Genomic DNA, 27,500 nt, shown 5'->3' with positions numbered 1-27,500 from the left:
CTGAAGTGCAGGGGCCATGTGACAGGCTGATGCACATTCTCTACACTAAAGCAACAATTTTTTTCATGTTCCACTTCATCCTGGTGCTACATGCCACGAACATCTAGTGCTTAAGGGCTCTGGAGCTCCCAGCCTTAATGTTGGTGCTGGAGAGCCATGTGCTGGGGGCCCCTGCAAGCCATCTGGGGTATTTTTGCCTTGGAAGCTCCAAGATGATCTTGGTCCCATCTGCTATGTTCTGTTTCCATGGGCCCCTTACTCCTATGTCACAGGTTTTTTGGCAAACCCAAGACCTTAATTCCTGGATTTTTCCTCTCCGAATGTCAGAGACTCTGTGTGTGTGTGTGTGTGTGTGTGTGTGTGTACATCTGAGTGTTTTTGCCATCTGGCTTCCTTTACAGCTGGTGGGAGCCGCGTGGCTAATTACGCATCCCCCTCTGAAATCCCACTCAAGGGCACCTTGAAGTTCATATAGAGAGATCTTGTGAGCAATCTGAGGAAAGCCTGCTGAAAACCAGGAGAAGACAATCCGCTGCTGCCCAGCCTGCACTTCTACCAGCCTGTGCATAAGCACAGCAGTGATGTCCATGCTTGCACTGGGATGGTCAATGTGGAGAAACGCCTGCTGAGGAGGTAAGGTCCTCTGGGGCAGGATATCCCCTTTGCTCTCTGTCAGAGGAGGTTTCCCCATCAGTTTATTTTACAGTTCAGGTTCTCCTTTAACACAGAGCCCCGTATGGTGAATCTGCTGCTACACCACTTGCCTTTGGAGTCCTTTTCTCCCTTGCCCACGCTCAGGGATGCACCAGCCTTTGTCCAACACTGCTGCCTCCTTCCAAGAGCCTGGGGGAGATTCCACATTGGCAGGTGGATCAATGACTTTTTTGTTATTTGCTGCTTGATCTAAATCTGTCTCGGCTTGAAAAATCTCTCACTCCACCTGGATTCAAGTGTGAACTGTTTGGCTGAGCACAGGCAGCTCCCACTGCCAAATATTCTAGGGTAAAACAGGAGGGAGTTGGAAGTGGAGGAACAGCCAGGCTCTAGGGCAGTTTGGTAGGGGCTTGCAAAACAGAAACCAGCCCAAGACGGATGTTTGTCATTGGGATGAGAACATACAAACATTTCAGAGGAAAGGGAAGGGAGGGGAAAGATGTGTGATAAAATATGTTTGCTCCTTTGAGCAAATGGGAAAAAAAGAAAAGGATGGTGTCTGGAATAAAACTTGGTTTGACTGTGACTCTTAGAGTAGAAAAGAAGCTGAGATCAAAATCAGAATCTTACAGGAGAAATTTCTCTTTGTCACAAGAAGAGAAGTTCAAGTTCACATGGTTTCATCTATCAAATATTATGGGGTAGCTTCAGATCGTGTTGTCCTTACTTCACTTGGCACTTCCAGTGCAAGATGGTCATTTTGGGTCCCTCTGAGCACTGGACACTGCATTTGGCAAATAGAGGGGTTGGATCTGGAGTCGCTCTGTAATTGCAGCAAGAGGTACCACAGGAACCCCTTGTCTGATACCTCTGTCTGCTGCGAGAGGACAGCGTGGGGAGAAAGGAAATGCTGAATGCTAGGGAAGATGTGAGCTCCCTGGAGCTTTGTTGGGATGGTACCACAGGACACGTTGTCTAAGCTCGGACATGCTGAGCAGCTGATTACTATCACTCAAGTCAGGCAAGGAGACAGAATAGAAAAGCAATCACCTGCTGTGTTTATATTTGGCTCTGAAGTGCTTTGTTTGGAGGCAGAGTAATGAAAATCATCAGAAAGAAGTTCTTTGTTGGTGAGAAAATTATGAGCAACCAAAAAAGAGAGTTATAAAAAAATTTGCTGTCCAAGCTGAACTCTAGAATTGTTACCCAACCACACAGCAATAATAGAAACAAGAGAGTTGGAAAGGTAAACACTTGAAAAGATGTTCCTTTCTTCTTTTTTTTTTTCTCCTCTGGTAAACAAATTTTAACAAGTGGAATTGCAACATCTCCAGTGTTTGTCAATTTGAGCTCAGCCCACACGACGTTATATTCTGCCCTGTAAATTACAGTTGGTTTGATAGTAGCTTGAGATACTTGGTCCTGGGCTGTAAACAACCCTCTTGTGATGCAAAAACATGAGAAGTCTTTAAGCCATTGCTATTCCTATCGGACCTAGTATCTACCACTGTCCTCAGTAAGAGCAATGAGCTTTAAGATCTGTGCATCACCCTTTGCAGGTCAGTACCATGGAGCTGGTTTTGGGCAATCATTCATGAGAGTAGCTTTGCCCAGGAAGAAGCAGGACAGCCATTGCTTTTTAGTGGGCTGGCATGTAGACTGGTTTTAAGTTGTGCACCTCCATTAGAAAACAGTGGTCTCTTTACAAAAGCAATTTTCATGACTGACCTCTGGCACCATGGCAGACAATTTGCCCCACGTGCTCTGCAGCAGCCCAGGTGCTGCCATGTGTCGTGAGGCAGGCTAGCGCCTCTGCGGTGTCGGTGAACCACGCCATGCCTTGCTGAAAGGCAGTGTAAATTACAGTGGCTGCAGAGTACCAAATATCTAGGCTAGGGAGACATGCTGCATCTTGGCTGGTGTCTCAGGTGATGACACTTTAGAAGGACACCAGAAAAACCCCAGTCCTACAAGATTCATTTGTGCCCCACAAAAAAAAATGCACAAGTTTCTAGAAGGAAGATTTCCTGCCCTTGCCAACAAGGCAATTTCTTATCACAAATTGAGCATAAATGAGATTTTTCCAAATCATCCCTGCAGCACTCCTAGTAGAATTGGTTTCATTTTCATTTCACTCCCTTTTCCATATATTTTTCCAGTGGATTAAAAGATCCTGAAGAACAGTTTTGTACTGAAGTGAGAGAACCCAACACAGGCATTAGCACTGTGAGCTCCAAGTCTGGAAAAGACACCTCCAAGAGGACAATGCACCTCCATCATTTGTCTTACACACAAGGGAAAGCAGGTTGAGCTAATGTGCTAAATGTTTGTTCAATAAACGTGCTTGTCTGGATGAACAAGTGAGTAAAGTGTAAGGAAAGGGAAAATATATCTGCATTGTGCACTGGTGAAAAAGGCTTTGGAAGGATAAATGTATTTCTGGTGCCCATGCTGTTAACTGGGTGTTGATAATTGGGAATGGGTGCAGAAAAGAGCAATAAAAATGATCTAAGTGCTGGAAGAAACTAGGATGGAGACTTAGAGAACTCAATCTCTTTAGCTTATTAAAAATAAGATCAAGGGGATGAGTGCAGTGTAATGTATAGGATTCTTCCTGGTTAGAAAATGGGTACTAAAATGGTTCTGTGATTTAGTGGATAAAAGAATAATAAGAACAAATGTCTGAAGTCAAAGCCAAAGAAAAATCAAATGGGAAATATGAGCTTGCTTTTTTTTTTTTTTTTTTTTTTTTTTTTGTTGACACTAAGGATGATTAACCACTGGAACAAACTACAAAGAGAAGTGGTGGATTCTCCATCACTCTCATTTCTAATGACTTCAATCTTTTCCTCTCAAAAAGGACAAACGCAAACATTTTCCATCAGTTATTTGCATTAGATGATTTGAACCAAGTTCAAATCTGACATGATATGAATTCTTCCACTGGACCAGCCATTGCCATGATGAATTTTCAGCTCTATTGTGGCAAAAGTGTCTTTTTCCTCAATTTGGCCATGGATAAGTAGAGAAACCTAAATCATAAATGGTGCAAATTCCCATTAGTTATTTCCAGCAATGAAGGACCATCATGAGACTCGTCTGGTGAAGAATAGAGCTCGATCAGGAGTGATGTTGTCAGGGATGTGTTGGAGTGCTATTCACTTCTTCCTCAAGTGCTGGAGAGGGAAACTCACTTTTGCCAAGGCAGCATGCTCAGTCCTCAGAGAGAAAAGGCACTTTTGCAAATTACAAGGCCCATGAATGGGACCCAGATGTTCCAGGCGATATTGTTCTTAGTAATAATGAATTACATATGCCTGGCACTCCTCGCCAACACTGAGGTTCCCAGGAACTTCTCAGAGAGGGACTTGTTAACTCCCTTGCACAGGTGAAGGTAGAGATGCACAAGTTCATCCTGACACAGATCTAACAGACTGGGGTTTGTCATGCTGGGGAGCTCTGAGTCCCACAGATGTCAGCTGAAACTACTGGCACTCAGCTTCCCCAGAGAGCAGGGATGAGATGCTTGACGTTTGCTCCCAGGCAGGGAGGGCACTGAAAATCAGTGAGCCCTTTTGCAAGTTTTGGCCAGAGTGACAGCAGAGCAAGGACCAAAATGGGAATGGGAACCCAGGAGTCTTGGAAACTAGTTTTCTCCTCTAGTCACTAAACCGTGTTGTTAGAGAGAGAGCTGCATCATGTCCTTACATGATAAAAACTGTAAGAAAGAGAAATTCTACTAAATATCCTTCATTTAATGTCCTCAGATCTCAACACATTCAGCTGGAAGATCTTGCTGGGTGATCTCGGAGGGAAGAACTTGAAGGTGAATGGCTTGTCCTCAACAATAAAACAGCTGAAATTCAGATTGCATGAATGCTGTATAGGGGGAGAAAACGAGTCTTATATGAGCATATGCAGTAACAGGTGTTTAAATATATATAGGAAGAAGGTCTTGGTGTTTCGTAGCTGTCAAAAAAGCAAATCAAATGATAGGGATGACTAGAAAGGAGAAAATGGGCTACAGAATGGCATTATGCCATTGGATAAACTCGCATTAATTTTTGTCTTTGCTACAGTGTGTGGTTCTGGTGTCTCCATCTTAAAGTTGTGGAGGAACAAACGAGAGATATGTAGACTAACTTCTGATTGCAAAATAGCTAACTGGATGGGGACTGGAAAAACCGCAATGAGGGAAGGGTATGACAGACACTAACAAATACAGAGATGGCACAGAGGAGGTAGAGACATAGTGCAAGAATTAGTGGGTGTTAAGCAAAACTAACTGGTAGTGGCATGAAAACAACTTTCCCAGAGTCCTTGTTTTTGGAAGACTCGTGTTCAGGTAGACAATGGTCAGGGCCAGCGAAGAGGAGTGGAGCATCTTTTTTGCATTGTGAGGCCAAGTTAACTCACTGTCTCCAAGCTCACTGCACATGACACAGCAAATGCTGGGTCCTTTTGACAGCAGGATGCTCAGCATTGAAGGAATGTTTGAGTCAGCGGGGTTTCCAGGAGCTAAGGCTTCCTGTGGACCCAAATAGTGAAAGATCTGGGTTTTGACCTCGTTCGCTCTAATTTAAGGGATTCCCTGTCATGTGATGAAAGTAAAACTACCAAAGACTTTTTCTAGCCAAGCCCATCATTACAGGACTGCAGAGAAAACCTCTCTACTGCCTGGCCTGTTTAGGAGAGGTCACTCTGGCTCTGTGTCCCATCCACATCCTAGCATCTCTGCTGAGAGTGCTCACAGCTCCTTTGGGGACACCAGGAAAGAAGGGAACTGCAGCCCATTGCAAAGATGTGACAGCAAGGACACATCTGTGGCACTGGGGGAATTCCTGGTTACGGTTCCCAAATTTGTCCATGTGAGAGTTTACTGTGGACCCCTCTGGGGACAGGGACTGAAAGAGGTGCTGTGATTCCTGGTTTGAGAGTTGACTTTCTGCTGAATTCAGCCGACAGAGGAGATGAGGGACACTAACAAGAACTGCCGTCATGCACTTTATCGGCCTGTCAGCACAGCAGCATGGGGGTTTCAGATGCTCGCTTCTAAATGAAAAATCTTTTATGCCAGAGAAAGAAGACGTTTTTTGTAAAAAAACCTTTTGCTCCATACAAATCATTAGCTGAGAAATATTCAGGACTATTTCTGCTGAGACACATTCTGACCTGAATAGATCAGACTTGGAGGTAACATCTTCAGTATCCTATTCCCATGAGCCACCCTGATGTAACAAGTCATTTTCTTTCTGCCATCAGCAGCACAGTGCCAACAGCACAGCACACGGAGCCCTTGTTATCAAAGCTGGGGAAAGGATGGCGTCAATTACCGAGATTCATAGATTTCATGATGAGTGATTTACATGAGGCTCTGCTTGCTGAACACCCTGCAGCCCTAGTTAGAAACCTGCAGCAGCAATAGATGGGAATAAGATCAGGGAATTCCTCAACAGAGGTGTAATTTATTAGCAGAGACTGAACCCCTTAACTTATTCCAGATTGAGGCTTGTATATTCTTATGTCGGTGCTTTGTGTCAGTGCGGGACGATCACCCACATTTCTCCCAAAGGCCCAAGGTGTGTGGAGGAGGAAAAGCACATCTCTGCACCTGGGAAGGTCATGCCCTCAGCCATGGTCAGCTGTGTCCATGGGTATTAATCAGACTATATATGAGAGGCTCCTCTGTGCTCTTCCACATCTGCCCTTGGCTCTCCTCCCTCAGGTGCTCATTTTAGTACCTCTCAGGTTAGAAGTTTCCTGATGTTTATGGTAGCAGCCAGCTCTTCTCCATCTACGTGCAAATTCAGACACTTGCACATATGTATCATCTGCATCCTGGTAGGGACAGTCTCCTCGAAAACTTTACTGCCTAGCTCGGCTGGCTTTTGGGATCATTTTCTTCTCAGCTTGGTGGGTGAGTCTGAAGCAGGGAAACATCCCTGGTGGGGGTGAAGGAAGAACACTGGGTGACTTTCCACTGGCTGCGCACTGACAAGGGTATGCAAGGAAGCATGGGAGAGATTTATGGGGCCAGTTCTGCCAAACACTTGTGATCCCACAAAAATTTAGCATCGTGTCCCACAGTGCCTGGCAGGATCACACATGCGTTCCCTTCCAGTTGTCTGTGGTGGGACATTATTCTCTCCCTTGTGACCTAATGGTCAATGACTTTTATTTCTTGAGCTTGCCTGTTTAATTAAGGAGTTGCTTCTCACCCAAAGTATGGGATAAGCCAAAATGAAAACAGCATGCTTTTGAGACTGAAATAAAACCCCAAATGTCAGCTCACCCGCCGTGCTAGCTATTATAGCTGAATGAAGTGGTCGCATTATGATGGTCATGGGATGCCTTGTAGAATGAGCACTATTGTGGGTGAAAACTACTTATTTGACATTTCTCAAGTCGCTTTTAGCATTTCTCCTAAATAAGCCTTTATGCTTTGTCTAAACAGCTGAAGTTGATGCTTAATAAAACTCTGGACTATGCTTTGTCCAAGCACTTTCTATGCTAGATGGCTTCAGTAAACACTTTAAATTTTGAAAGCGAAATAATTGCTAAACTTTCACTAAGGCACCACATGCTGAGGTTACTTAACACCCTGGTATCAATACGTATTACCAAACTAAAAGTTAACATTTCATGTAGATACAGGAGCTCTGAAGTAGTTGGCAATCACACCTGAACTTGCTAATCAACACCAAAAGAGTAATGACAAGCTAATTTGCACATGTAAACTTCCTTTTAAAAGCTAGATAACATACAAGCCTCTGCTGATAGAAGGGATGCACCTCCTGACGCAACTGCCACAGACATCAGTTTGCTTTCTGATTACCGGCTGCAGAGTGTTTTAGTGTCTCACTGCCCATGGAGGAAACGTTTCCCTCCTGGACCAGGTGTCCTCTGAGAGCAGCACTGTTCTCTACATTGCTCTGAATGCTGTCAGTAATGTTTGTAATGCAAACTGGACAACAACATGCACCATGGGGTTACGAACACTGCAAAGAACAGTTGATCTGCATATGTAACACAGTCATGCAAATAAGCACGCACAGGCTTGGACAAGGTGTTGAGGTTAGACCTTTTGTTCAAAATCATATTTGGTCAAAAAGTTTTCTTGGTATGTTTTCCAAGAAAAAAAAATATTGCTTTTTGACCCGACCGCAAGTTGTTGCAATGTTATTTTTTTTCATGTTGATAGAAATTCCTGTAGTTTTAACACAGGGATTGGAGGGGGAAATAGAAATGAGAAACTTTTTGTTGCTTGAATCTTCAGGGAAAAAAAAAATCTGCTTTTTATATCCAGATACTGATTTTCTTTTTTTTTTAAATGCAAAACATTTTTTGAATGATATTGGGGAGCTTTCTGGCTCTTTTCTGGTGAAAAGTGAGGGAAATATGAAAAAAATCAAAAGAGGCAATTTTAGCATTTCATATCAAACAGCAAAGATTCCTTCACTCTTGTGAATAAGAGCCTGTCTACTGCCTCTGCAGCAAAAAGCTACTCCCGGGGAGTGACCAGCAGGTCTTCCCATGGGAGGAGGACCCTGTTTGCCAGGCACAGTCAGCACCTTGTCCCAGCCAGAGGATGCCACGGCTGCGAGGGAATAACAAGCGGAGAAGGCTTACAGCACCACGAGGCTGCTGAGGTTCTGGAAGGCGTAATCAGGGATGTGCCAGATCTGGTTGAGAGCCAAGGTCATGGCTTGCAGTGCTGGCAGGTGGTTCAGAGCCTGGACAGGGATCTCCGTCAGGGCATTATCATCCAGCCACAGGTGACGCAAGGAGAGCAGCCCCTCAAAGCTCTTCTCAGGCACCACAGAGATAAGGTTTGCATCCAGGCGTCTGAGTGGGAAAGAAACAGGGTGGGGATAAGTGAGAGATGGATCCAGCATTGCTTTACGTGCCCGCAGTGTTATGCAAAGGGAGTTTTGATGCCGAGGCAGGATGGATTGATGGCCAGGGAGATTTGATTAGACTGTAAATAGTGATTAGCATAAGGAGGTCTTGGCGCAAGGCTCCTGCCTGTGATTGGAGATGTTTGACCACTGCCAAGGATGATCCCTTCTTGATGGCCATTTAGTGCTGCCAACTGATGGCAGCTTCTTAAACAAAGTGGTTGGGCTAAGTCCTTTCATACGGACTCACCAGTTGGACACTGGCCAGCTTAAAAATGAGCATCGAAGCTGCATCCCCTGGGGCCAGGCTTGCCGTGGATCTGCCTGAGCTGATCTGCAGGGGCACAGCCCTATTTGGGGTACCCCACAGCCCACTCCAACCCACTGCTGCGGGATGAGCTGGACAGCAAACTGTGGCCAAAGCCCCATTCCAGAAGAAAAGGTTTTTTCTGGAAATGTGAAATTTGTGGCAGCCTTGCTTGGTGTCCTGCATTTGATCCAAACTGCCAGAGCTACCTGCGAAGCACCACAAACAAGTCAGACTATATGTCATGGGACAGGAATTAAGCCTGTGCTCTCTGTATCACACATGTTCAGGCCTTTCTTTCTTCTTGATTTGCCAATTGGCTTTTTTTTTTTTTTTTTAATCATCATGGAAACCTTAAGGCATTTGAATTTGAGGTTTAATTTGATGAGAAACTTTAATTTTTAAGACTTGTTTTTGTTCCAAAATAGAATTAGAAGCCAAAAAATATTAAGCTTATGAAAAAAAAAAGTTAAAAAAATAGGTTTGGGAATAATTTCTCTTAAAGATCTCTTTATTTCAACAATGGTGAGCAGAATACCATGTGTTATCTGTAGATTTTAAAATCAAAATATAAGAGGAAAACACTTCAAATTTGGATGAAATACCAGGAACCAATTATACCAAGGAGAAAGCAAATTCTGATTTCTATCCATGGCCAACAGAGCTTATTTTATTTTTCCAAGCTATCTAAACGAAAGATCTCTGAATTCAAATTGCAAAGAGAAAGCACTTTGTCTCTTATCAAAGCATGAGAGAAGGAAGTTAATAGAACTGTCATGACCCAGCCCTCAAATCAGTGATCCTTCCTAAAGGAATGTGGCATAGAAATTAGTATTTTTTGACTACATAAAGTAATATTTTTGATGAAAGTTGGACACTGGAGCAGACCCCCTGACACTGTTCTCCCCTGGCACCAGTCCTTTGTCCGAAGCGCACAGACAACATTTTCTAGTTCACAAACCAGTTCCCAGCACCTGCAATAATCTAGTCTGCAGGAGGAGACCAAATGCCCCCTCATGTGGGAAGACGCCAGGGGCAAGCTGAGGTCTCTGCAGTGGAGTAGGGGTGGTATTTCCTGGGTGAAAGTTTCAGAATATCCTGGGAAACAGACCTTTCCTATGCTACAGAGAGAAGCATTTCCTGCACTGGCTGCTCTGACCTGGGCCTGGTCAAAAACTGTAGTCAAACCTTCCTGAGATCTCCCTCGGACAACTGTCCTTTAAATGCACTGTACAAGTCTTGATACAGGATCACCTCAAACTGAAATGACACCCCAAGGTGAATTAAATAACTATTTCATTACTCCCATTTTGCCACACTAATGTATTTTTCCAAATTACAATACACTTGCATTACCGCAAAGCGGCATTTTTTGGTGCAAGGCTGTTTAGCTGAGACTTTTTCAGCCAGCTCTGTTGATTCCTCTGTGGATGACTAAAGCTCATCGCACCCAAAGCTCAGCTCTGTTGCCACAGGATTTGCATCTTTGCTCAGAGGACTGACACAAGACAGTCTATACTTTCCCCTTGAAGAGGGTGAGCATGTTGCAAGTTCTGCCTCGATGTACCTCCTGTCACCAAGACTACAAACAAATGAGAGCATAGCATCATTCATCTTCCTGAGAAGACAAATCCAAAGAATGAAGAGCAGAAAAGCAAACCCTGCAGCAGCTGAGGGTAAGATTAAAGACACTATTTGAAAATTTTCATCAAAATATTTTGGGACAAACAAGAACTTTTTGACCAAAATTAAAACTTGTGTGGGAAATGTTAATCTTTGCTTAATTTTTCCATTCCTTCTTCAGCATAAGAATTCTGTTAGTTTCTGGCATCATAATCTGTTTTTTTTTTTAAAAAAAAGAAGTACTTCTTACTTCTCTCAGAGACATTCTTTCATCCAAATCCCTATATGTTTACTGAAAATTGTTTTGAAGTGAGTGCTCTGTTTCAACTTTAATTAATTAAAGAACAGACAATGAAAATATCTGTTGAGAATAGTTATCTTTTTCAGAACCAAATTAAGCTTTCAGAAATGGAGACACTAAAACAGAGCCAAGGGCTGGTGCATCAGGCTGAGCTGTCCAAGACAGGGATGGTTCGTGGCAAGGGAGCGAGGTGGACCCCATGACTGTCCAGCTTTATGTCCCACTTCAGTCATGAACTCCTGGGTGACATCTCAGACGTGAGCCACAAGGGAGTTTGGCTTCAGTGTGATGGTGCCCCAAGTGTTGGGAAAAACATTAGTGTTGATGGATTTGCTTCCTGGTTATTTTATTATGCTCAGGAAAGGCACTTTTTTACATCCATGGTCCATAGGTATGAGAGAAGTGCCAGTGAGGTAGCATGGGTCCTTGGTGGATTTTTCTGAGGTACTCAGACACCTCCCTGTCTCTGCGGATCCCTATGGTTAGTACAGGGGCAATAATTGAGATTCACTGAAGGAGTTTGGTAACGCTCTGGATGGCCACTAGCTCTGGATGTTCTGCAGCTCCAAGCCAGGCTCTGTTCCATGTCTCCACACCTGCTGTCAATGAGAGATCACCTCTGCAAGACTCAAACGAATCCCAAGTCTTCTGTCTCCTCAGCTCCACAGGGGCTGCCTGGTGGCAATGTGGAGTGTTGTGATGAGTGTGGCCACTGTCCACGAGACACTATCTGGAGAGCAGTGTGCATGGGGAGTGTTGGTGAGCTCCAGGCACCTAAGAGTTTGCAAATCAGATCCCAGCCAGGTTCCTCAGTGGAGTTTTTGCTGGTTGCAATGAGCTGGACAAGGGCCTGAGCAACCTCAGAAACATCAGCCTGGTTGGACCACAGCACAGCAAGATGCAGCTATCTGGAGCTGGTGAAGTTAAAATTAGGAACAAGGAAGTTCCAGGTGAAGGCATTTCACATGCAGCATGACAGGCAGGATTCCTTATGTGCCTTTGCAGCATTGACAAGGGAACAGGGAACATGGACTAAGTGATGGCTGCATTCCTGGTGCCAAAAGGTCTCTGGGTTGTTTAATTGCTCCTCAGGGAGTTGCTGGCTCTTTCTGGAATAGAGGTGCATTCTTTCTAATAAAAGTTGTGCATGTGGGGATTGCTAATTGCTATGGCTTTCAGACAGCTCTCCACTCTCTTCTGGAAGGAGAAAAGCTGAAGTTCTTGGCACAGAGTTGTTAGTAATTATATCAATTATACTAAACAAAAACCAACCCAACAGTTCTCTCCTTTCTTCAGTGTGTGACTCTGGCTCTGTGTTTTGTGTTATGATTTATACCTAAGATAATTGGGCCGATTAGTGGGTAAATGGGACAGCGCAGGCTGGGGCTGGCTCCTCACCTTCCATGGAGATGTTTTAATCTTTATTTCACCAAATCACTCGGTTTTCCTCGCAAGCATTAACCCATTTGTTGCTTACAGAGGAAGATGTGTTTTTCATGGTGCTGCTGGATGCCTTAGAAGTGGGACTTCATCTCACACCTGCTGTCGAGCAACGCTGCAGATCTGGAGAGCGGATGACACACAGTGGCCTCCAGATGTCTGCATGGGCAAGATTTCCAAATGACTTCACAGACTCAAACAAGGCACTGCAGAGCATTGTCCTGTCCGTTTCAGGCAAAAGGAGCTGATTTTAAGTGGGACATTCAAGAAAACAGCATATGAAAATCAGCAGCTGCTTGAGAGTCTCAGCTTCTGGCTTTAGGTCTGCATCTACTGCTGATAGTTATGGGCATTTGTATGACTTCAACATGACAATCAGAAGTCCTAAAAGTGCCTGGAAGGAGCACTGAAAGGCTCTGGGGAGCCAAAGGAACTTGTGTGTAGTGGGAAAGGGAAGTTTTTCCTTGGACAAGACAGTGTCAGGTAGGCTTCACACGGGCACAGGGTACCTTTGAAGAGCCACCTCATTGCTTTGAGCATTGTCTGTATTTGATAAAGGCTTGATGAGGAATTGCCTGCCTTCTTGCCAGGAACAGTCCAGACATTATGCTAGGATCAAAAACATTCCTAGAAGGAGCCAAGCAGGTAGGGAAGTCCTTTACTAATGAGAAAAGGTCAAGAGTGGGAGATTCCTCCTTCCCAGTGTGCAGAAGATAAGCCAATGGAATCAATGCAGCCTTTCAGGAGGTCGGTGGTGGTGGGGCTATGTGCAGTTGCCAGTGCATCAAGCATGTCATAAGTTTTATATTAATTCTGACAGGTTGAGCTATAATCTGAGATATTTGGTTTCCTGTGCCACAGACTCAGCAGTTTCTAAGAACTGTCTTGTTCCAAGAACAGCTTCAGAGCATTTCAGAGGATGTACAAGTGCATTTCCTAGACATCTGTAAGGACATGCATCCTGCTGTCTGTAACATGACTGGCAGAAGTGTGCAGCAGTGGATAACCAGAAACAGTCTCTCTGTTCCCTAACAGATGTCGTGCAAATCTCAGGCTATGACTGGCAGAAACAACTTTGCCCATATCCTTCCAGTTCCTTCTGGCTGTGGAACACTTACAAGGGGAGCTGCAGCCTGGAAATCAATAAAATGCACAACACCATACTATTGGGAAATATCCTGACTTTTGCTGCTCTTCTTCCTTCCTTGCACAGAGTAGAGCCAATGATAGCTGGCTCTCTGGATGCCTTAGACAAACTGTGCAGTAAACCGTCTGCAGTACAGACTCTGTGATATTCCTCCACTGCCCAGTCACAACAGGACAGTAGGACCACAGTATCCAACCCATCCTCCCAGTATTTTTTGAAACGTATTGGGCTATTATTTCCCTTGATAAAGTTGGAGAAAACGTGCCACCAAAGATCATCTGCAGCATTGGGTGGTACTGGGCTGGGCTGTTCTGTCTCCAAACCAGGGAGCTCCTCTGCATCTTGATTATCTGTCAACAGCAGAATATAGGACATAAAGAAAGGACGGTGTGGAGAGAGAGCTGTGACCCTTGAAGGAGTGGTGAGGACTGACCCGGCAGCAGTGGGAGGAAGAGCTGGTTGCCCACCCCTCCCTGACACTACTCCTTTCTCAGGGACCGAGGTGCTTACTGTTTTCCCTGGCCCCAGTGTGCATGTGTGTTGGCTGAACAGAGCTGATCTCACCAGAAATGTCTAATTGGTGCCTTCAGGCAATCATGTCTCTCTTCCTGTCTGAGTTTATCTTGAAAGGCTCGATTGAGTTACCTCCTATCCCATAATAGGATCTAAGTTCCTTGTAGTAACATAAGAAGGAGATGATGTCACTGCAGCTAAACTTCTCCGATAACTTACTAATGACTGGGGCCAACACCTCAGCTCCTTTCTCAGGAAAAACTCCCAGATGCACTGAGTCAGTACCTGGCTTGTGAGCTCCCGGGGAACTTGCCGTGCAAGGAGCTGAGGGCGCAGCGAAGGAGGACGGCTCCAGAGCCCTGCAGAACACCCTGCTAAAAGACACTCTGTCCCCCTCTGCCACAATTCCCTGCAAGCCAGCTCCACGTGTGCTGCTCTTTCTGCCAGGCACAGCACCTGATGGGGCCTGGACACACAGGGACAGGAGGTTCTGGGTGCCTGATCCTGCCCAAATAACCCAGGTGAGGAGCAAGGTCTTCTTCCATCAACTGATACCAAGTGGGATAGGAGAAAGGCAGCCAGAGAATGCAGTGCTAACCTGGAAGGTGGGAAACTGGGTTCAATTTCTGCTCTGCCTATTGTGTCCTTGTGGTCATGACATACTGCAGATACAGTGGGAGAATGGTCCTGTTGGAGTGAGTCCAGAGGAGGACACAAAAATAATCAGAGGAAAGGCTGAGAGAGTTGGGGTTGTTCAGCCTGGAGAAGAGAAAGGTCCAGGGAGACCTTACTGCAGCCTTTCAATACTTAAAAGGGGCTTGTAAGAAAGATGGGGACAGACTTTTTGGTAGACCCTGTAGGGGGTAAGAGTCTTGCAAGGGGTAAGCTAAAAGAAGGTAGATTCAGACAAGATAAAAGGAAAAAAATTCTTATGATGAGGGTGGTGAAACACCGGAACAGGTTGCCCAGAGATGTGGTAAATGCCCCATCCCTGGAAACACTCAGGTTGGACGGGGATCTGAGCAACCTCATCTAGTTGAAGATGTCCCTGCTCATTGCAGGAGGCTTGGACTAGATGGCCTTTAGAGGTCCCTTCCAACCCAAACCATTCTGTGCTTCACTGATTCTATGAATGACACTATTGAATAGGTAAAACATTGCCTAATAGGCCTGCTCCAACACCTGGGCTCTCTGGCCCTGCCACAGAAGAGCTCACAGCCCTCAAGCAAGGCTTGCTCCATTTCCAGTCTAAAAACTCTTGTGAAAACCAACCCAGACAGTGAATGGAGGTTCAAGATGCAAACGTGTTCCCAGTTGGCTGTGGAACAGGACCTGGTGGAAAAGTTTGCAGGGCTCTGTTTGGACTGCAGAGTCTGACTTAATGGGACATGTACCTCTGGGAAGCCCTCCTTGATGGATGCTCAGGAAATTAAATCAGAGCAATACCTAGACTCCACACAAAGTGCCTTTGGTACAGACAAGAGGGCTTTGTTATCCCGAGCTCCAGACACCTCCAAAACCCCTCAGGTCAGAACCGTGCAAGAAGTATTGCCAAAATCTCTGTGCAGTTATAGAAACTGCTGACAGTTGGGCAGCTGCACTCCACCGCTGCACTGACTCCCCAGCCAGCCTTCCCCCTAGGTGCCTGGCATTGCCCTCCTTGCCCATGGTGCCAGGCACAGGGAAATGGAGAAGGTACAGAAAGTAGCCAGAGGCTAAGCAGAGTGGCTCAAAGGCCCACCAAGCAGTGTGGGTCCTGCATATTTGCTGGGAAACAAAGTGTTTGTCAAGCACAGAAGCTAGCTGGAAAAGAGAAGGGACAGCAGCTCTTGGAGATAGAAGGAACAGGACACACTGCTCTCTGGGGAGAGGCGCTCAGAACAGGTCAGCGCACCCTGACAGATCCCCAGGGCCAAACATGTACTGGGACAGAAGAGCCAGCTCACACCTTGAATGCACAGGGACCAGGACCAGACCAGATGCATCACAAGGTCTCTGTCTGGCAGTGGGGACCTGCAGGGGTGTCACAGCTGGATTCATGTCTGCCTTTCTCCATCCACTCTCTAATCATGAGCTGACATGGAGATAGGGCTCCAGATGTCCAGTCTGCGATGTTTGACTCGGGCAACCATTGCTAGACTCATGGTTATTTTGTTTTGATGGAAACTTGGGTGTGAGCTTTATCCTGTTGAGGTGTCTGGTGTGTTTGAGTGCCTCCTTGTGCTGGGTGAGCACCCATAGGATCCCCCATGACTTTCTGATGCAGCCAGCTTTGTTTTAGAAATTAAATAACCCTTATAGCTCACAGACTATACTGGGGAGCAGCACTGGCCTCTGCTGAGAGCCTTGAACCTTGATGGTCATGCATGTGGTGCATCACTTCTCACTGAAGATATGCAATTCACAGCTGGCCAGATGTTGTCCTGGAGAGGAGTGCACAATAGTTCTCAATCTCACAAGGGCCTGAGACCCTCTGGACTTGGCCCCTCCACAAGTTACCAGGTTGTTTTAAACAGCATGGCAGCCACAAGCCCTCTGGAGTCAACACAGGGGTCTGTGGGTCTGTTCTCTGGCCCCTTTCTCGCTGAGAGGATTCTCCATGGGCCAGACACACTAGTTTTCGAGCCACACCACAGCTGCAGGGCACTGGAAAGCTCTTCTGCTCTTTCTGACAGCTGGGGCTGCTTTCGAGGTGTAACACTGAGTTGTGAAAACAGGGCATAGTCTGCTTGACTGGGATTTGGACCTAACTGTCCGGTGCCCCTGCTCTGCTGTGGGCTCAGTGTGACCCTGGACAAGTTGCTTGGCTTTTCTTTGTCTCCTTCTTCCTCTGCCTGAAGGGAACAGAGGCTCTGCCCTGCACTGCAAGGGGCTGTGACGGGAGCTGCCTCCCTTCAAGAGCAGTTAGCACTGCACATGGCTGTTAGGAGAATGATTGCTTGGACCATCTACAGCCTGGGCTAGCAGGGACCTCACAGATCCCAGCACTGGGTTCCTGCTGCCAAAGATAGCATGTCTGATAGGGCCTGTCATGCACAGGGCTGGCTCCTACTGCCCCTAACATTTTGTTTATGCGCATCACATCACTTGGCTAAAAATTAACTTGGTGTTTATCCTACCAACACAGCTAGTGATTCCTATGCCTTACCTCATGGGGTGAGACAGTTCTGTGTTGTCATCCCCAAGTCTCACTAGACTGACTGTGCTCCCACCTACCTTGTGGTGGGAGGAACGCCTTGAAAGCCACAGGGTTATGAAAGAGGCAGAGGGTTAAAGAAGAGAGCAGACTAATGTATCCTGTGTAGAGGACTAAAGGCTGCAAAGATGGGTGCCAGTTTAAATATGTTGTTCATTTCTTTCTTGCCTTCCTATCTCCAGTTTACCTGAAGCTTCTCTGTGGTTCATCAGGAGCGCTTACACATTCAATGCATGTAACATCTGGGACCCACCTTCCTTTTGCACTGACACATCTACTGTATGTAACATCTGGGACCCATCTTCCCTGCTATGCGGCTGTATCTACTGTACGTAACATCTGGGACCCATTGTTCATCTTCTCTATTGAGTCGTCACTAGGGAAATGCAGCATGCCCTGGATACTTATGTGTGTAAGCGAGTGAGTTAAGGTTCATGAATCCCCATAATAAAGGTCAATGGAAAACACATTGGAACTTACTATATGACTCATATTCAAGAGTGTGTGTGTGTGGATTGTGGATGTGAACTGTGATTATTATTTCTTTAGTGCCTAAAATGTCCTAGGCACTGGGAGGGCAGTCAAGATAGTATGTGCTTTTCCCTGGCCTCCCCCCACCCCCCGAGATGGGGACTGTCAGTGCATATGAGGGGGGTATGAAGGTGGAATTAAGTTTCTGTGTTTGTCAGAGTCTCTTCTGAGGGACATATGCTTACTGAAAGGTGGGTACTGCAGTCATTGCGGTGTGGGCAGAGAAAGGTAGGAACAATATAGACAATTGACCACCAGTTTCAGCTTGGTGTGAATGATCTCTTGAATGTTTATCCAAATGGAGCTCCTGGTTGCCACACTGGATTGCTAGCGGTCAGTATAGAAAAGGTTGGTGGTGACTACAGGACATAATGGGCATAGCCACGTAGGTATAACCTCTGCCAAGCTGCTAGACAAATACAGCTCAAACCACCCAACCTGTGCTGCGGCCACTTCTCTTGGGAGTGCAACTGGTGAATCTTGGAGGTGCTGGGGCATGGCAAAGGCATCACTCATCATCACCCCCTTCCAAGTATTGCCAACTATGAGCTCAATGAATGGGAAAATCAGAAAGCGAAGTCACAAGAGAGGCATTTACTCAGGGGATCATCACGAACATGATGTCCCAACTCAAGATTACTGGGAGCTGAAAAGCCTACTCTCTACACATTCCAGGAAAGAATGTCAAAAGCTGTAAGGAGATGAAACTGTTGCTTTTTACACATTGTGTATGCAGGTAAGGAGTCCGATGCACTCAGGTGTAGAGTTTCTGTATCTGCTGACACCATTCTTGGGGGGAAATAGCAGTTTATGCAGACACCTGTTTTTCTGTATTTGCCAGTTCTGTCATACAATAAAGTAAGTTAGAGTGACTGAAGTTCGCTAAACTTTTAATTGTTAGTCTGATAAACAACACGACACTCATCCTCCTGGGAGATGAATCCAGGGATCCTTCACATCACGGACACTCACAAGCATGAGCCATATGGATATTTCCTTTCCATAAACTTCACAACATCTCATTGATCAAAGCCAGGGAGTAATGGATGAAGGACAAATGGAGACAAGGATTTATTTGAGCACCGCTAAAGAGAACTGTTCATTGAGGATGATACGTTCAACAGCTTGTGTGTGGTCTCTAAATCTTCCTCTCAAAAAAAGCTATTGAGGTCATTGTAGTGGGATAACCACATTGCATTTCATGCTTTTTTAGTCCTAAGCAGAAAAGGCTCTAATCTGACCATCTGAGTTCCTCCTACTGACAGGAAAAAATCAGGTCTGTGATGTACCCAGTACCCATGTCAGAAGCTTTTCTCATTTCTGACTTGCTCCCAGAACAATGGTTACAAATTCAAATCCTTCCAGCTCTGGAGTGCAGAGAAATTCCCCTCTGGTTAATGGATAAACTGCTCTTTGCACTTGTATTTCTGGGCAAGACAGTGTCCTCTGACAGGTTTCTCTGAGGGCTACACAAGTGTTTGCTGGGTTGTGTGCATGGGGCCATGGGGGAGGAGAGATGCTCAGCTTTGCTTTGGTACCCATGCTCTGATGATTTTTGTTAGCTTGGTGATCTGTTTTTGTCAGATAAAAGTGGGGGGGTGGGGAGAGGGGCATTTTTTGATCTCCAGGGGTTGGAAAGGCACATCCCACCCAGCCTTATTCACCCAAATATAGGGTCTTTCCATAGCCAGAAGAGAAAACCAGGGTCCTCCAGAGAGTGATTCATCCCCCAGACATGGGTTTTAAGATAACAGGCATGATTCACCCTCTGGAGATGCTGATCATTTTCCACTGCCAACTAGCTGAGATGAGTAATATCTAGACAGCTATGGTCAGAGGAGACAAATCCACCTGGTCTGCCTGAGGGAGACGTGGGCACAGCAGAAGCTTACCTGAAGGGAAGGAAGGTTGTGCAGCAAGGCCATGGAGGATGACTCAGAAGAATTTGATTTCCTTCCTGGTGGTATCTTAGGATCTCCCACCATGAGGAAATGATCTAGCACTCACTCATAGCAGAGGCACGAAGACACCAGCCTCCTGGTCCCAGACACTCAACTTCCCAACTACAAACCTGGCCCAGGCTGCTCTGTTGTAATGCCAAATGCCAGCGTGGCTGATCCCGCTGCTGTGCTTTGAGGGCTGCAAAGGGGAGGCAGTGAAGATGCTTGTTGGGTCCTACCAAGAACACCATCACCAAGCCAGATTTTTTGCACCTATAAAAGGTGGTGATGCATTTACTGCCAAGTGGATTTGTCACTGACTTTTGAAAAATGTGTTATTGATCATCATTGCAGTAAAAATACTAGTGCTCTTCAAAGGTACTGGGGAACAGTCCATAAACAACAAGAGGAGACAAGATGAATGGCAGAGAAAGCTGCTCGAATAAGAAATAAGGTCCAGCCACGCACCTGATACTCTTGAACCCAGATCAGGGATTTGGATCAGGCCAGTGTAAGCAGAGGAACAACTCCAAAATCTGAATCTTGAACTGGATTTGTATTTTAATGCAGGTTTTTCTCCTCAAACCTGGTCTGATATTGCCAAGCTACTCTGTGTCCTGGTGACAAGCACAGATCTTCAGTGACAGCTCAGATGGGTGAAGTAGAGAAAAGAACTAAGGAGCGGCAGATTGGATGACAGCCTGTGGTACATGGAACCAGAAAAATCTTGTCTGCTCGAAGTCTATGCCAAGAAGCAGTGACTCCTCTGAATCTGGCTTATCATTCCTGAACCAAATTACAAGATGTGGCCATAGAGAAGGAGAGCCTCAGTCCTTTCCAGGGACATCAGCCCACCTGAATCCAAAGAAAGAAAACACAACTGAAACATTTCCTCACTGTCTGGGCACTGTCTCAACTACACAACTACAGGGGCCACCTTGCTGTTTTCAGGTGAATCTCAGATTTTGCTCATTACACCTGGGAGGAAGGATCATGGCATGTGGAGCCAGAGAGGCTCCTGCTTCCGTACAGCCAGTGAGGAATACTAACAGCAGCCAAACTTCAGCAAGGACTCACAACGCTACAACATGGCTGAATCACTGCATGAAAGTTCCCTGCAGTACATCCAGATGTGTGGCACGCCTGACTGTAGTGTTCACTTGGATGTGGCAGACATCTGCTCTTGGCCCCTCCTAGACTTTCTTCTTTGTAGAAATACCATTAAACACTTGAAATGCCAAAATGGAGACCAGGCTTCTGAAAACAAGAACGGGGGCAAAACTCCACTGATATAGCTGTGCTTGTCTCCAGAGCTGGCTGCTGAGAAGAGGTGCCTCAGGCAAAAGAGGGGATTTCAGAAATGGGACAGGAAGGTTTTGAGCAGCACGTGGCCTCTACAGTGGAAGGAATTTCTTTAGCATGCTGCCTACGCTGTGACACTTGTTCGGGGCTCTCTGTCCTGCCACAGGCATGCTTTCTGCTGCAAAGTGGTCTATAACAGGTGAAATCCAAGGTCCTGTGCTTTCAGCGGCAGCAATCACCAAGAAAATACTTGTGGTTGCTTTGTTTCGGTCGATCTTCAGATTTGCTGTTAAGAACTACCTCACTGCTCCTCCCTTACCTCTTTTTCATTGTGCTCCAGAAAGACCCTGTAGCCAGTAAATCTTGTTACAGGAGTGAGGTGGTCTTGCCACAAGACAACTTCTATGCCAACAGATTGTCAGTCACCGCTATATTATGTTGACTTTATAGATTTCCGGTTTTTCCATAGCTTTTAGCCTCTAAATACCCAATGGAAACAACACCTTTCTTAAACCTTACTGGATCACATGTGATTTATAGAGAAGAATATTGCTGTTAACAGCAAACTGTCAAATCTCAAATAGATCAAAGAAGTGAAACGAGGAATGAATTGACTGAGCTCTTCAGGCCATGCTGATTCCAAGGTAATTTTTTTTCTTCCTTCTGTCATAAGAATTTATATGCTTGTGAGAATCTGATCAGGTGGGAAGAGCTTTCCTCCTTTGTCGACATCAAAGTCCACATGTTCTCAAATTGCTATAACTCATTCTTTGAATTTTAATCTCCGGTCATATGTATAAAAATAATTACCTGCCTTGAGGGACAGGGGATTGCATTTCCACGAAACTCCGAAAGGTTTCTGCTAAAGATAGAGAAGTGGCAAGCCAATGGGTTGGATGAACTGGATTGTTTTAGAGGTAAAATTAACCAGTATGCAGGGAGTGTACATATCAGGCTGATTTAGCACTAAGAGATTACGAGTCGAGTAAAGCTGGAGTGAAATCAGAATGATATTTGTAGAAACCATGAAAATGCTTGCAATATTTTAAAGAACAATGTATACGACACAGTTAGTCCTCCAGCTTGCATCCCACCAGCTTATAAAGTCATCGAATCCTTCTGCAGGACAGCTGTAAAGAGGACAGACACTGCTGTCATATAAACATCTGAAATGGGAAGGTGATGTTAGCAGGACCAGTGCTGATGGGACTGGAGTCCTCCTCAGAAAGACTGTGGCTGACTTCAGCTAGGAACAACAGATTTGTGTCAGAGTGGCAAGTGAATCCTGCAAATATTTCAGAGGGATGCAGTGAACAAAGACTGTGGGGGAGAAAGGAGAATTAAAATGAGAGCAAGGATGGGATCTCAGGGAATGGGACCTAGTGGGCTGTTGCCCACCATCTGTGTATGGTCGCAGTGGTAATGGCTAACTGTGGACTAGGTGCATTAGTCACCAGGTAGCAGGAAATGGTTTGCTCTATGTGTCCATGATGACATGGTGGAAAGGTCTCTTCCTTTTCTGCTGTTGCTTCCCTTACATGTTGCACACAGGAGGAGTTGCCGAGAGGCAGAAGACAGATGGAGACGCAATCACAGTTTTTTTCCTGGGTCCCTTTGCTTTAGCAAACACCCCATCAAGCCCAATAACAAGAGAGTCAAATCCTTTTGGGATACAGGGCTAACGAACTGCCCGCGAGGACTGAAGTCAGTGTTTGCTAACATTATGGTGTATCTTGCCAGGGAGACGAGAAAACTTGAAGTGTATTGTGGAAAAAAGAGCCTGACCTCATGGTGCAGGATTTAGAGGCTTCACTCCTTATGAAGGGAAGTGTTGCTGTTGCTACTGGGGAAAGGGGATATTGCAGAGCAGGGAGTGGGGCATGATTGAGAGATAGGAGAGGTTGATGTCAGAGGAGGAGGTGAATGCAATGGGGAGATTTGTCAAAAAGTGACAGGGAACCATTCTCCAAGTCTCACGTGCCACAATTGGTTTCTGCGCTTGTAAATGAAAGGGTGAAGTGCAGTATGGGCTGAGTGTGCTGGAGGCTGCTGGGACAGCAACAGCTGTGGGGGAATCCCACAGTCAAGCCTGGTCCAAGGCCCTGACTGTTGCTGATCACTTGGACAAGGCAGAAATATCTGAAAATTACTTTATTGGAGTGAATGGGCTTTGCAGACCTTTAGCCAAGACACCAGACTTCCAGTTCCCTCTTATGCCGAATTTCAGTATAGATGCACTATGATTTACATGCTCTTTCTCCTCTGGAGCAGGATTACTAGTAGTTTAGATGTTTCTGGACAAATCCCTGCACATGCAGGCCAGGGGATGAGCTAGAGCTGTGGTTAACTCCTTGATTCACATGCCGTGCTCAGGTACTAAGGACTTAATGAGGACATCAAGTTTAATATACAGGTGGGTACCACAGCTAGAAGTCATCTCAACTACACTCAGATGTCTCCTTTTGAACTGTGTGTCCCTCTCCAGCTGTGAATGTAGAGGACCAGGCACCTCTGTGAGTGATCCATCTCTGAAGGCAGGTGAGGAGCTGAGATGAGCCAGGAGATGAGCCTCTCTCCCAGTGCCTCTCTCTAGACTAAAGGGTGCCCCTCAGACACATGGAGATGGGCTCAGCTGGATCCTTCCACACTGCTGATGTCCCATGTGGGCTTAGATGACTTTATGTGTGTCACCACCTCTGTGCCAGCTATGTCCATACTTTTGGGATCTGGGGTCTACGTGAGGTGACATGCAGCCACAAGTCTCTGTGGGAGGAGAAATGAGCTACCACAGGGCAGGAGATAAATGATTGGATGACTTCATCAGCAGAAAGAAATGTGACTGGAAGCTTTGTGCCTATGCTGCTGTGCCGTACTGAGTCAGAAACCTGCTAGTGTCCTAAGGATGCCCAAAGTCTCTCCAAATCCCAGAAATTAGCTATTAGTGCAGTTCCTCCCCGGTCTGAAGGAGGGAACCCCAAGGAAATGCAGATTCTGGGATTCACGGCCATAGGCTAGAAATCAGATCACCACACTGAAAGTACAGGCTGGTACTGTGGACCTGAACTACAGTGGTAACTTTGGGAAAGCTACACTGGGCCACTTAGAAATCTTATCCTCCTGGAGCCCCTGGCCTCAAAGCCAGGTGAGACAAGTTGTGATGACTGTCCTGAGGCCACCATATAGACACCCATACCGGAAAAGCTCTGACACTCTTCTGACTGGCACTAATTCCTCCTTCCCCCTCCAAACTGCTGTAGGCAACACCCAACCAGACGAGCCAGACACACGCTAAGCACCTTCCCAAAGTGCTGATCTGTGAGAAACTCCAGAAAGAGCCAGCCATTCTCATCACTTTCCATAAGTATTTGAAAAAGAAAACCCAAGAGTTTATCTTGATCTCTTAATCCATCAGGTTTCTTTTCTCTTTGCTTTCTCTACCTCTTCAAGCCTGGTAATTATAATTTATAGCACCTGCTCACTTTGAAATACCTTGGACTCCTTTTGCCTGGCAGAGGAACAGACACAGTGCCCATCTGCTTTAGGTAAGTGCTCACAAACCACAAAGTCGTTAATTAGACTGACACACGACTCTTCCAGAATACACATGGTATGTTGTTACTGCACCTATAAACCACTGGTAACCAAATACTCTGCCAGGGGATCACAACTGGATCAGAACATTACGCAAAGCCTTGGCACCCCTTGCAGGGCTCAGAGCAATGCCATCAGGTGTGCGTGTTCTTTCTAATCCTCCCCACTGGGCTTCCCAACACGCTTCCCAGATAAAGCAAGCCTGCTGGGAAGCAGCTCCCTCACACTTGGTAGGAGGCTCAGTCTTCAGAGCTTTGTATTCTCTTCTTTTGAAATCCAAATTCCTCTTTGTATTCATCTAGTGATCCCTGCCAAGGTCTCCTTCCTGACAGCTCAGGCTCCAGGCAGTGATGCCTCCACATCCTGTAGCTGACAGGGAGCAGGGCAGGTCTGATTCTGGCCCCACAGGCATGGCTGCAGCTTCAGAGGACCTGTGATGAGGGGTGTTTGTAAGGACAGGTGTGTCTGATGTGGATGGGGGTATTTGGGTGGATTTGACACTTGCCTCCTCAGGCTGGCTGGCAGCCATGGGGCAGAGTGAATCATGAACACCTCTGGTCGGGAAATGCCGACCAACCGTAGTGGATGCCTCCCTCTGGAGGAGGAGTGGCCCAGATCACATGAAGTCCCTGATGAATGATACTCGGTGATAACACAGTAAGTCAACCTGGACCAGCCAAGCTTTGGGTCAGCACATGAAGTGATGGGGAATTGGCACAGATTTATGTTGAATGACTGGAAACCTGCACTTGATTTGCCAGTCTTTCCAGCCCTGTGTTAGAGTTTGCAGAAGGAAGCCCTGTCAGTTTGTTTGAAACATTATTTGCCAAAACTCAGGACTACATCTTCCTTGGTTAGAAAAGGTATGGGGGGATCACACAGGGCAATGGGAACATCTGCTTGGAGAGCATCTGCAGGGGAACACCCCGACCCCCTCATCTCACCTAAACTTGTGTGAATCTAAAGTCAGTTTTTTGGCATGTTGTCTGTCCTGTGAAGGACTGGACCTTCAATAACTTAGGTTTCCTCAGAACCAGTATGCCTCATCTAGGTAAGTTAAGATTAATGTCCTCCCATTGCTGGTTCCTGCACCACAACATGTCTTTTGTGGGTTACACCACACCTGCCATGGAAAATCCTGCACACCTGAAGCTCATGGGTTGGCAGCTTTGAGAAGGCTCCTTGCCTGAAGACAGACCCTCATCTTAGCCAGATCAGAAGGGAAGAGCAGGGGGAGGCCACAGAAGGAGAGCAGTGTAAGTACGGTCTTTGTGACACCTGGCCAGCGTTTCTCCTTTGTTTCTGGTCTTCTAGAGACAGATGTGAGAGCAGGACCCAGGCCATGTTAACAGAGACCTGCTGCTTCCTCTCCCTGGAGGTGGAGTCCTTTGTTCAGGCTGCCACAAAAAAAGGCTGTATGGGAAGACATACAGGGTGCATGTGCAATGCAAGAGGGCTCCAGTGTGGAACAAGGTTTCCTGGGGAGAAGGTACTCTGGAGAGTAGAGTTTGTGCCCTGACTGTGTCACGGTCTCTCTGGTCATTCTGGACAGGAGACTGCTACTTCCATGTGCATCATCCCCCAGTTAAAAGGAGGAATAACTTTCCTTCTCTCTCTGAGTGACAACATTTCTTTCTGCCTAGACTTTTCTCTCCTTGAGCATGTATGTGCAAGTTGATCTGCTGTTAGAGACTCCCAAACTTGCTGTAGACTTCCTAGTTGGTACCATGACCTCACAGCATGCCTCCTGCAGAGCCTGAGGAGTGTCTGGCTGCCTGCACTGTCCAGCACTCTCAGATAGCAAGCAGAGGGACTTCAGGACAGGTCTGAGTATGCCTCATGCCTAAGACCCCAGCTTGGACCCCAGCAGTGCAGCAAAGGGACCCAGCAGTTCAATGTCAAGTGCTGCCAAGGCTTGGGTGCATGTGACCTATATTAGTGGGCATCCTCTCTGAATGCTCAAAAGGCAAGATGCCACCTTTGGAGACAAGTGGAGTTTCCTCATCACTGTTTTTCACTTTCCTATTTCAAAGCCTCCACTGACACATTGGGTTTTTGCTACATTTCAGCTCTAACTTGGTGTTGTGCAGGCAGTAAATACCAATCTCTCTCTGTTCCACAGGGGCTAGAAGCATCCCCTTCTGTCCCACTTGTTTGGCCGCCTCATCCCCTGAATTGCCTGGTAAGTCCTACTGGTAGAGCTTTGCTCAAAACAATTGTTCTCAACTTCCACTTAGTTTGGCTGCTTCTGTTGTAAACCTGTGAAAATACTTGTGTATTGAGAAGTCTGGTTTTCCTCTCCTGTGTCAGCTTGTCCGTAAGAGATACATACTTTCCCTTCAAATCCTTCCTGAATCCCAGAATGATGAATGTGGACATCAAATACAAATATCTGAAAGAGCAAGAAAATAACCAGCACACAATCCCTTTCTGTCTAGTACAGCTGTCTGTTCCACCCCACTCCTGTTGGCTCCCATTTTCACCTCCCTTTTCAGCTGTCCTGCCTGCTTAGCATGTGTTGCCAACTTGCAAAGCAGATAGTTAATATTCCACGAAGTTCCATACAAGTCTGGTAACTCATGAACGGTCGTGATGTGCCATAAAGCCACTTCCCCTTCTGAATGGAAAAAAATAGTCTCTGGGCAACATGAGTACACTGGGTCTCAGATAGCCTGACCGGTAATGCTTGGAAACCACGCTGTGGGTGACCTATGGATGTTCCAGGCTGGCTAATTTTTTGGCAATGAATACACAAAAGTCTCATAAACTTGTGGAAAATGACTCAGATATTTGAAAAAGAGGAAAAAACAATATCTAATGCAGACCTGTACTGGAGGCTCTTGGCCTGAGGCTACATTTGGAGAAGTTGTGGCAGCACCAGTGAAACCCCAGCAAAGCATCCCAGCTCTGTACCTGCCTTAAGACATAGTGACTGTCCACACTGTGCCACAGTTTTTCAAATCAGGTTTCATTTATCTTTATGGAGCATTTCCCTATTCGAATGGAGAGAGAAGGAAAAGGTGGCTACAGAAGAGCATCTCTAAACATGAGCTAGAA

At 46.1% G+C, this 27,500-nt stretch overlaps 1 protein-coding gene across 1 annotated transcript in view; it reads right to left on the bottom strand.

Annotated features, from left to right (window-relative positions):
* LGR6 (leucine rich repeat containing G protein-coupled receptor 6) overlaps nucleotides 1-27,500 on the bottom strand; it is a 147,140-nt gene that overhangs the window by 40,416 nt on the left and 79,224 nt on the right. The window contains exon 5 of the mRNA XM_074850117.1: nucleotides 8,284-8,499. Within this exon, the coding sequence (XP_074706218.1) occupies nucleotides 8,284-8,499 (216 nt within the window). The remainder of the gene's footprint in view (nucleotides 1-8,283; nucleotides 8,500-27,500) is intronic.

Source organism: Strix aluco, chromosome 25 (genome assembly GCF_031877795.1).
Source record: "Strix aluco isolate bStrAlu1 chromosome 25, bStrAlu1.hap1, whole genome shotgun sequence".
NCBI lineage: Eukaryota > Metazoa > Chordata > Aves > Strigiformes > Strigidae > Strix > Strix aluco.
The sequence above is the reverse complement of the archived record's forward strand: the minus strand, read 5'-3'. Positions and strand labels throughout refer to the sequence as shown.